Consider the following 12303-nt stretch of genomic DNA (forward strand, 5'->3'; position numbering starts at 1 on the left):
TAAATTCTTGTTTGTTAAGGCTGAAACCATTTGCCCTTATCGGTAACGTAGTTAAACAGTTCGAGGCGCCCACCTCCTGCGCTTTAGCTACTTTTTTTTGTCAAATTTTCTGGAACCAGCAGCAATAGTTGCTGCAACATGTCATTTTGGCAGTGCTGCCGATCTGTTGTAATGGACCTACGGATCTTATTAACTTCGCTGGTGTCCACTTCCCCTGTTGCATTCTGGGCTATTATGTGGTCAGTGAGGGCTGCCGTGAGCTTAAGTGAATTTTGATGTTCAGTGTCAGCAATCTCCTCTGGATTAGTTAGTCCCATCCCTCCCAGTCTTGGTGGAAGTGCAAGAAGTGTTCTTTCTGCTGGGGTTAAGTCAGGGTGTTTCACTAGTTTGGGAATGAACTTGACACTGATAGCTTCTTCCAGAGGGTGGAGGAGGGGTCCGATCTCAGGGATGGTACGCATCAGGTAGTTCCAGCTATGCTTGACTCCATGGGTGAATGCTGCAAAGGCTGCATGTGGCTCTGTGTTAGCAATCTCAGCTAGAGCTTGGATTTCGCTAACCCACTCATTCACCTTTCCCGCTACGTACTCGGTCTTGAAGTCCGTAGTGCCAATTACTGCGCCTAGATGTCTTTGGCCGTCCTTAGTTATTTTGACCTCATTTCCGCCAAAAACCTCCAATGCCCGTTCGTAATGTTCTGGCTTCACGATGAGGAAGATCTTGCTGGCGTTTGGGTGGTACCCTATTTGTGGACCTCGCGATGTTACCAGGTCCCACCACTTTTTGATGCACTCCACTTTTCCTGCTCCTGTAAGGTCATCAGCATATGCCACTTGTTTGACCCCAGTTGTTTCAAATTTTATTTCTTGTTGGAGCACTGATAGGCCAATTGCATACATTGCCATTGTAACGGGGTCCCCCTGTGTTGTTCCCTCGGTCGACTGTAGGATGGTATCACCTCGTAGAGCCTTGTTGTTTACTATGTAGAGGTCTGAAGAATTCCTATACGAATTTTCAACATACATCGCAAAGCTTGGACACTTGATCTTGATGTTGTGCAGTGCAGCCTTGTGGTTAAGTATGTTGAATGCGTTTGAAGCATCCACCAGGAGAACGGCCTCACAATCACCCTGCTCAAATATCAATCTCATGGCGTGAATGGCCGCCTCCCCACCAGCCTGGTGGCCAGCACACACTTGTAGGTTCCCTGCTGCTGCCCTGACATCATCCTTTACCACCTCCATTATGCACTTTCCGATGATCCGCCTCAGCACTTCCCCCACCCCTATAGGTCTACATCCTGGTTTCTTTTCCAGAGGAATAATGCAGCAGGCCGTCAGAGCCTGGAGGTGATGGCAGCAAGAGGATGCAAGATTTCTTGCAAGGGCGGCAATGGCAGTGCAGAGATCGCTTGCTACAGGACCAAACTTGTTTGTGCTGAGGATGACTCTCCAACCGTTTGCATCCAGACCTGAAGGGCCGGCTCCTTCTCGAGTCTTCAGTGCCTTTTTCCACACCATCTCTCCTGTTATTTTCTCGAATAGGACAGCATTTGGTGGGATATAGTCACCCTGGAACCTGATGCCTTCATCTTCGCTTGCAGGGGGATGTTTCTCTTTCAATAGTTTTAATGTCTCTCTGTTTATTGGCATCACTCCACTGGAGGATTCCTGTGTGAGAGATCTTACCGCGAGAGACACTTTTCCCACACACATTTTGTTTCCAAATTTTCTTGCCACGTCATCGGTGTTTTGCTTTCCGTCACCCGTAGATTTTAGTCTCTCCTGCAGTGTTCTTGCTTCACATAGGAGATCATCTAGGGCCCCAGTCTGCCACATTGTCAATCTTCTCTTCATTGCTGCCACATTTTCTTTGTGCTTAGCCTTTGTGTGTGTCCTCTGACAAAATAGATGTGGTATTATTGCCAGTATTTGAAGAGCTAGGGGGGGCGAGGAAGCGGTCCTGAGTGTAATCAGACATGAAGCGAGTCATCTCCAGAATCATTTCTTTGGTGGCCGCACACTTGGGTGGTTCAAATAAGTTAGCGGGCGACCACTTGACAATTTCTGAGTAGATTTCTTTGACCCATACGCCTGCATTTTCCATCGACATGCCATTCCACTGAGGCGGCTGTCTCTCATTCTCCTCGTGGACACCTGCTACTGAGGGAGCAGCATTTATTAGTACTACATTTTCAGGATGAGTAGACTCACTGCTATCATTTCGGATATCATCGGGTAGTTGTGTCCCGGCGATATCCACTGTGGCCACCTGTGTCGGCTCCCTGCGACGTGGGTTCCGACACTGGTCTAGCTTCCTGCAATCCACACATGGTCGGTTTTTTCTCGCACAAACACAATTTGTGCAGTTTTGGTTCGGGCTAGCACAGACGCAGCAAAGAATGTTACCAGGCATAGTGAACAGCACCTTGGGCGACGGTAACGTCCGCCTCCGAACATCTGATTTAGTCCCAGGCACAAGATTATACTGGTTCTTATGAGGGAAGGGCGGAGAGGTGACAGGCTGGACTGCTGTGTCCAGGTAGTAGGGGCATACGTGCGCGCGTGGGTGTGTAGGCTACCCCCCCCCCTAATAGCGACCATCCATACATCAGAATGATACACTATGGACAAGAGTTTGTCACACCAAGCACTTGTTTATATATCCTTGGCACAAATAACCACTATTTATATGGTCTCACTGGTGTAATATCAGTTATGTATACTCACTTGGTTCGTCGAGACCCTACATTAAGTGTCCTTTACTATGGTGGGGGTGGGGGGGGGGGCGACCGCATGGTCAGCACTCTCGGCCCCATAGGGGCGATAGTCTCGTGACCACCCCTGTCAAAGTAAGCCTAACGACACTGACCTTGGCGCCGAGCCTCCTCATTATCCCACCACCGACCCAGCACAGGTCACCACTCACTTGGAGAACACCGGTGAACACACGGAATATTTACAATTTATGCCGTGAGGGATGAGAAGAAACCTTGGGTGGCAATGCTTAGGGTGACATCCGATATTCACGGACACATTGTCAAATTCCCGTTCCCACACAGCGAGTCCCCACCAATAACACTTTAGATCAAGGGGGACGGTCCATGACACCCACGCCGCGCTGGCCGCCGCCTACTACTCATTATTATTATTATCATTATCACTACTACTACTACTACTATCATTATTATTATTATTATTATTATTATTATTACTACTACTACTACTACTACTATCATTATTATTATTATTATTATTATTATTACTACTACTATTACCACTATCATTATTATTATCATTATTACTACTACTACTGCTATCATTATCATTATTATTATTATTATTATTATTACTACTACTACTACTATCATTATCATTATTATTATCATTATCACTAATACTACTACTACTATCATTATTATTATTATTATTATTATTATTATTATTATTATTATTACTACTACTACTACTACTACTACTATCATTATCATTATTATTATCAATAACACTACTACTACTATCATTATCATTATCATTATTACTACTACTACTACTACTATCATTATTATTATTATTATTATTATTATTACTACTACTATTACTACTATCATTATTATTATCATTATTACTACTACTACTACTATCATTATCATTATTATTATCATTATCACTACTACTACTACTACTATCATTATTATTATTATTTTTATTATTATTATTATCACTACTACTACTACTACTACTACTATCATTATTATTATTATTATTACTACTACTACTACTATCATTATTATTATTATTTGTAATGACTAAGCGAGGAGGGCGTGGATTAACGTATAGTTCGCTGTCACCTATAACAAGGTGAGGAAGGCGTGGGGTAACGTATAGTTCGCTGCCACCAATATAATGTTACAAATCTCACAAGACCAAGATTAAATATAGGTAGAATATTGATAGTATAAGAGTATAAAAGAGAGAGGAAGACTTTGGTAGCGTGGCCGTGATAGTTATTTGATGATGGATTTACACTTATCGTATCTTGTACGTCAATACACATCTATTACGTCTTAAGGGCGACTTCTCAAACACGGCTTCGTTACAACTCTTTATTAATTACGAACATGACATGGACACATTAATAACACCTTCTATTGAAGTTACTAGGACATTATATTTACGTTACTAGGACATCATATTACGTTACTAGACACTCTGATTCTCGGACACGAACCTGAAATGAATACACTTGCCACGTAAGTAACTCATCCCATGGAAAGCTCTGACAAAAACTCACGTGACCTAGGGGAGGCCTAGCAGGTGGTCCTGGGTTGTCTCTATGGGAGACTGCTTAGCTGGGCGCCGGAGGGAAGTCTCGGTCCTGACCGGAGGCGACAGGAGGCGGCTTGCCTCCGGCCCCTGACTTCTCTGGAGCAGGACTGGGGACGTCGTAGCTGGCCCTTCCTTGTTACAAGACACACTCTCTCTCTCTCTCTGTCTCTATGGGAGACTGCTTAGCTGGGCACAGGTGTGTCGAGGGCAACTCGCTCCTAACCGGAGGCGACCGGAGGCGGCTTGCCTCCGGCCCAAGACTTCTCTCGAGCAGGACTGGGGACGTGGTAGCTGGCCCTTTTTGGTTACAAGACACACTCTCTCTCTGTCTCTCTCTGGGCAGAGGGAGGACTAGGACGTCCTATATATTGGGAGGCGAGCCGTCAGGTTGAGCTGATCGGGGGGGGGGGCGGCGAAGGGAATCCTTACATTTGCCCTCGCTAATGTAGGGTCAGGTCTGGACTTTTTCAGAGACTATAAGTTGTATATTCTGGAGAAATCTTCAGATGGGACCGTGTGACATGAGAGGCCCTGGTTGATTTGTGGCCTCTTGACTTGGGTTCGAGGGTTACATTTGACCTGGCTAATGTGAGGTCAGGTTCTTGACTTCTTCTGGGATGTAGGTTATTGTGTATATTAGGAGAGAGTGGGCAGGTGCCTTCTTACATGTTTGGTGGGGCCGTGGGACATGGGAAGGGGAGCTAGTTCATTTATAACCCTTGGGCAGCTGCGAGGCTTACCCTTGCACTTGACCCCCCTAATGTCGGGTCAAGTCTGGACTGTTTCTGAGATGTAAGCTGTGGTCTGACAACCCATCACTACATATTATTATTATTATTACTACTACTACTACTACTACTATCGTTATTATTATTATTATTATTATTATTATTATTATTATTATTATTATTACTACTACTACAATCATTATCATTATCATTATTACTACTACTACTACTACTCTCATTATCATTATTATTATCATTATTACTACTACTACTATCATTATCATTATTATTATCATTATTACCACTACTACTACTACCATCATTATCATTATTATTATTATTATCATTATTACTACTACTACTACTACTGTCATTATCATTATTATTATTATTATCATCATCACTACTACTACTACTACCATCATTATCATTATTATTATCATTATCATTATTACTACTACTCCTACTACTATCATTATCATTATTATCATTATCACTACTACTACTACTGCTATCATTATCATTATTATCATCATTATTACTACTACTACTATCATTAACATTATTATTATCATTATCACTACTACTACTACTACTACTATCATTATCATTATTATTATCATTATTACTACTACTACTACTACTACTATCATTATTATTATTATTATCATTATTACTACTACTACTACTACTACCATCATTATCATTATTATTATCATTATCACTACTACTACTACTACTACTACCATCATTATTATTATTATCATTATTACTACTACTACTACTATCATTATCATTATTATTATTACTACTACTACTACTATCATTATTATTATCATTATCCCTACTACTACTACTACTACTATCATTATCATTATTATTATCATTATTACTACTACTACCATCATTATTATTAGTATTATCATTATTACTACTACTACTACACCCATCATTATCATTATTATTATCATTATCACTACTACTACTACTACTATCAGTATCATAATTATTATCATTATCACTACTACTACTACTACTACTATCATTATTATTATAATTATTATTATCATTATTACTTCTACTACTACTATCATAATCATTATAATTATCATTATTACTTCTATTACTACTACTATCATTATCATTATTACTACTACTACTATCATTATCATTATTATCATTATTATTATTATTATCATTATTAGTCCAGATTCAGTTTTGAAAAATAATGAATGTTTTGGGCAAATGGAGATTTTTATTAATATATTTATATTCTCTGCTAATTAATTTCTATTAATTCGTTTATAAAATAAGTATTGCCTATTTTCTTTAAGGCGTCGTTTACTATTATAAGATAACTAGATTACTACAGGTACTACTTATCTTAATAGTATTGTACCACCACAATGTCTACAATAATAACAACAACAACTATTATTAACGGCGTCCAACCTCCCCTCTCTACACCTAATCTAACAACAGCAGCTAAGTTAGTTAAGGTGTGAGCGGCCTCATAAACTGACTATATGTGTTGTTGACTTAGCTTCCCAAGACGCTCTTCCTCTGAGACACAACACGGCAGCGTCTCTACTCGGTACGTCTCGTTAAATAGGGATAATCAACTACGTCTCGATAAATAGCGATAACCACCTATTTAAATATCTACTGTCTCGTTAAATAGGGATAATCACCTATTAAAATATCTTCTGTCTGGTTAAATAGCGATAATCACATACATCTCGTTAAATAGCGATAATCACCTATTTAAATATCTACTGTCTCGTTAAATAGGGATAATCACCTACGTCTCGTTAAATAGGGATAATCACCTACGTCTCGTTAAATAGGGATAATCACCTACGTCTCGTTGAATAGGGATAATCACCTATTAAACTTTGAAAACAAACTCATTTTTTTTTTGACAAATATGGATAATTTGTATTTTCATTGCTAAACCTTCATGGAAATTCCTATGTGGCAAAATGTAATATTCCATTTATAGGTTAGGTTAGGCATGGAATATCTTGTGTATTTTGTGTTAACTTCTAACTGGTCAGAATTGGCAAGTAAACCATACTAACCTAACCTAACCTAACCTACTAACGATATAATCTGGTTATCTTACACTGTAATAGTAAACGACGCATTAAAGAAAATAGGCAATATATTATTATAGAAATTAATTAGCAAAAAATATAAATTAATTAATTAATATCCCCATTTGCCGAAAATATTCATTATTTTTCAAAACTGAATCTGTAATATGCATACGTACATACATAGATACATACATATATTCATACATACATACATGCATACAGTATTTATAACATGAAGGTCTCGGTAACAGATGCGCCACATTGAACACCTGTAACACTATTGGCAGTGACGTCATACTTAAGCGGCACCAAGTCATTAATGTTAACTCATTTGTATAGTGGAGTTAATACAGTGGTTCATCAACAAGGTGTTCAGGTGTACTCAGGTGTAGAGTACCTTCATCAACAGGTAAATCTCTTTACCTGTCATTTATGTATATTGTCACTCTTAAATGTTTCTATAAAATATGGATGAGAAACTCGGCGGTGTAGTGATGCATTGTGGGAGTTGGGGTGAAGGGGGGGGAAGTGTTTATATTGGCCTGCGAGGAGGAGGAGAAGCACAACACTATTACTAGTACACCTGTACACAGGTGAGTATTGTGTGTCAAGCGAAGTGTATTAGTAAACTTATACCCCGCCATAACCGAGTTGTTAGACCATCACAACACGTGACCAATATAACTTGTAGTTAACATTAACAAGTTATACCTGGTAGTGGTAGTACTGTAATATAGACCATCACAACACGTGACCAATATAACTTGTAGTTAACATTAACAAGTTATACCTGGTAGTGGTAGTACTGTAATATAGACCATCACAACACGTGACCAATATAACTTGTAGTTAACATTAACAAGTTATACCTGGTAGTGGTAGTACTGTAATATAGACCATCACAACACGTGACCAATATAACTTGTAGTTAACATTAACAAGTTATACCTGGTAGTGGTAGTACTGTAATATAGACCATCACAACACGTGAACAATATAACTTGTAGTTAACATTAACAAGTTATACCTGGTAGTGGTAGTCTCTCACTTTCTAACGTTTGACAATAATGTTAAAAATACTTGTATGGGCTGTAGTCGGTAATTAACATACAGAGCGTGATACACGCCGCCAGTTACATGCATAAACATACACACGATATACCAACAACCTTCCCTCAAGTTAAGTTATACTGTTTATTGTACAGCACAGTACTGTATAGTACAGCACAGTGCAGGACAGTACTGAAAGGTACAGTACAGCACAGTGCAGTACAGTACTAAAAGGTACAGTACAGCACAGTGCAGGACAGTACTGAAAGGTACAGTACAGCACAGCGCGGTACAGTACTAAAAGGTACAGTACAGCACAGTGCAGGACAGTACTGAAAGGTACAGTACAGCACAGTGCAGTACAGTACTAAGAGGTATAGTACAGCACAGTACTGTATAGTACAGCACAGCGCAGTACAGTACTAAAAGGTACAGTATTGCATAGTACAGCATAGTGCAGTGCAGTGCAGTACTGTTTAGTACAGCACAGCGCAATACAGTACTAAAAGGTAGAGTATTGCATATTACAGCAGAGTGCAGTGCAGTGCAGTACTGTTTAGTACAGCACAGTGTAGTGCAGTGCAGTACTGTTTAGTACAGCACAGTGTAGTGCAGTGCAGTACTGTTTAGTACAGCACAGTGTAGTGCAGTGCAGTACTGTTTAGTACAGCACAGTGCAGTACAGTACTATATATTACAGTACAGTACAGTATCCGCTATTACTTTTTAACTTGTTCTCAAAAGCTGAAGATAATGAGGCAAATTAAACAGTGTAACATAATTATTACTATTATTATTATTATTATTATTTATGATGGTCATTTATCATCCACGAAATTGTTTGAAATGTTTACCTTTTGTTAAGTTTTCTTATTATGAGTATTGTTGTTAACATGTTTACACTTATCAGGTGTTACGCCTGATCCTACGAGATCGGCTAAAACAGAATTAATGATGTATGTTACTTTTACTAATTCAGATCAAGGTGTAACTAAGGTGAAAACATAAACAATTATTATTACTGCTAACATCAACATTAAACATTTCATATTATATTCTAAGTCGTAGGAGATAACTTTTATATGTGATAATAAACACTTTATTAACCCACAAAACTTGTTCAGTTGTTACAGAAAAGTGAACAAGTTGTTTGAGGATGAAGTACATGTTGACCCTACTGGTGGTGACCGTCACGGTTGTGGGAGCAATAGACAACAAAACTGCTCCGGTAGATCCAGTGATCCTTCCGTGTGTCTCCCACACCATGAATCTCGGCGATGTGGTCTTGGTGCAGTCACCAGGTTACCCCGCCCGCCTGACCAACAAGAGCAGGTAAGATCATCCCCAGTTCACCTTCACACGTACACCATAACACTACAGGTACACCATAACAATACAGGTAGTCTCAGGTCAATATGTTTGTGCTGTTGCTTCAGTTAAATACTTGTTCACGTCTGCAGTCATATTAACGTAAGTTACTGTAACTTTTAAACGAGGATCCTCAAGGTGTTTAATGTTTCTCTTAAATTAAAGGTGTTCCAATATGTCTAAGACCAGGGTTGCCATACGTCCGTATTTTCCCGGACATGTCCTCCATTTAGGTCTCGAAATCTTCATCCGGAAGGAATTTTTAAAATTCTTCAAAAGTCCGGAATTTCAGCTTCCATCATTTTCTCCACGGAAAGAAACATGAAACTGTAATGACGAGAGAGAGAGAGAGAGAGAGAGAGAGAGACTGTGAGAGAGGGGAGGTGGAAACAGTAGAGATCTTGTTCAGTTCTCGTCAGCTGATAAGTCACGTGTACGCCTGTACGGTGGTGTCAACTTAGCTGCTAGCAGTTTTTGGGGTAAACTGTAGTGCCATGTACTGCTTTTCCTTGTTCTTCAGCCACGCGCATTATTATAATTTTTTTATTTAGTTGCTATTACAGCCACATATGAAATGTTGAAAGTATACCATTTTTTTCTTATGGCTTTTTTTACACTGTATCATTTGTTTTTCTTGTCCTGCTTTTAAGGCATTTTAGCAATTTCCAACCACAATCTAGCCACTTTCGCTATATTATTTACGTGTGTCGACAACTATGACGGTGGCCGGTGGTTGGCCAGTCTTTAACCTGCAGTGACAGTGTTTGATCTTAGTCTCTGTTGTGGGTTTGTCGCGTGGTGCCACAGCTAGTGCTTAAGATTTGTTGTACTTTTCCAGAGCATAAAAGGGTCACGGCTGCATCAAGGTTACATAGCGCCAAAGTGTGTGCCAGGCAAGGGGGGGGGGGGGCATGATGTCTTCGGGAACGTCCTCTTTTTTTAATGTTCAGATATGGCAACCCTATCTAAGACACAATACCAAGATGACAAACTAAATGGCGTCCAAACTGTAACCTTCCCGAGGATACAAAGACGATTACAGGTGTTAGTTCTACCTGTGTTCCTCTAACATTATCACCACCACAGGTGTTAGTTCCACCAACACCTGTATTCCTCTAAGATTATTCCGTCTTCCACAATAACGTCTACAGGTGTTCACTCCTTCCCACAGTTGTCAACAGAATATCGTCTGCCAGTCACCGCCTGCCATGTTTGAAGTCAACTGCGAAGTATTTAACCTGGAAGACCTCTCCACCTGTGCCAATGAACGACTCATCATATCCTACAACACCACTTCCTCCACGTATGTGTTACACGGTACAACACCACCACCACCACCACCACCACCTCTACTACTGTTACTCTTACTACCTTTACTACAAACTAAAAAAAACTTTTACTGCTATTGTTATTATACAATGCAAATAGTATTACAATACTGGTTCTCCTTAAAATTACACTACTACTACTACTACTACAACAACTACTACTTCTGTGTGTGATGTTGATAGTAACATTAGAAGTTACTGGACATAAAGACAATATGTGATCCAGTCATAACACTACTTGGATTATTTTTATCTATCATTAAACCTTTACTTTTGATGTTGGTAATATTATCAAGTAATAACACTCTTACTAACTTGTGATGCTTCAATAACTATTACTTTAATTACAACCACTAACACATTATTACTCCTGTTACCTCGAATACTTTGTCTCCTCAGTCTGAGCATAAACTGATAATAATACCTCACTATAACCTCCTGCCGGTCACTATAACCAGCCAATGTTAATTACTATATGATGGCGTTATCCACAACAGATTCTGCGGGAATATTACATCTACCTGGGTCTTCCCCACCAACGAGATGAACCTCGAATTCATAACCAATGGCCAGCATAACTCCCCTGGGTACAAATGTTCCATCACGTGCCTAAGAGAACAAACCAATGACCAACCACAACAAGTAATGTGAGAAGCAGCTGCCTCTCTCTTACCTGCACCACGACTACCAGGACCACTATGAGGAATTCCTTGGGATTTGTTCATCTGAAGGAGTGACATGCTAGTGTTCCAGGCTTCACTAACCCCTGGACCCGGAAACCTGACCAAACCTTCCTATGTCAGCCTGGCCTAATGTAACCTGTCCCTTAATGACCTAACCCACCTATCCCCAGCAAACCCTAAATTTATCACCTCTAACATGACCCAATGTAACCTAACCAATACAGCACTTTATAGAGACATGTCATCACTACTTGTATAAGACTTTATCAAGACATTATATATTATCTATTAATCATTTAGAGAATCTTGGCAGAATATAATAAAATATTGCACCTCAAACACTGTTTATGTATATAACCTAAACCACTGAAGAAAGCCAACCAATAATGAATACAGTACAATCCATTCCAGTCCAGTCCATTCCAGTCAGGTCCAGTACAGTACAGTACAGTACAGTACAGTACAATACAGTGCAGCGCAGTACAGTACGTCCCCAACTGTGCTGTACAAAATATGGTCACTAGAGGTACAACACCCTAAAGACAGAAATAAACACTTACATCAGTTAAGTAAGTACTGTACTGTACTGTACTGTACTGTACTGTACCATACTGTACTGTACTGTACTGTACTGTACTGTACTGTACTGTACTGGACTGTACTGGACTGTACTGTACTGTACTGTACTGTACTGTACTGTACTGTACTGTACCATACTG

General features: G+C 39.6%; 1 protein-coding gene across 1 annotated transcript; it reads left to right on the forward strand.

Moving 5' to 3' along the window:
• The first annotated feature begins 9329 nt into the window (after positions 1-9329).
• LOC121875808 lies at positions 9330-11923 on the forward strand. The gene is made up of 3 exons (XM_042380501.1): positions 9330-9537; positions 10745-10876; positions 11399-11923. Exons 1-3 carry the CDS (start codon positions 9362-9364, stop codon positions 11550-11552), a joined length of 462 nt encoding a protein of 153 aa, XP_042236435.1. The 5' UTR covers positions 9330-9361; the 3' UTR covers positions 11553-11923.
• Positions 11924-12303: the final 380 nt, after the last annotated feature.

The sequence above is a fragment of the Homarus americanus genome, unplaced genomic scaffold (genome assembly GCF_018991925.1).
Source record: "Homarus americanus isolate GMGI-L3 unplaced genomic scaffold, GMGI_Hamer_2.0 scaffold23755, whole genome shotgun sequence".
NCBI classification, from domain to species: domain Eukaryota; kingdom Metazoa; phylum Arthropoda; class Malacostraca; order Decapoda; family Nephropidae; genus Homarus; species Homarus americanus.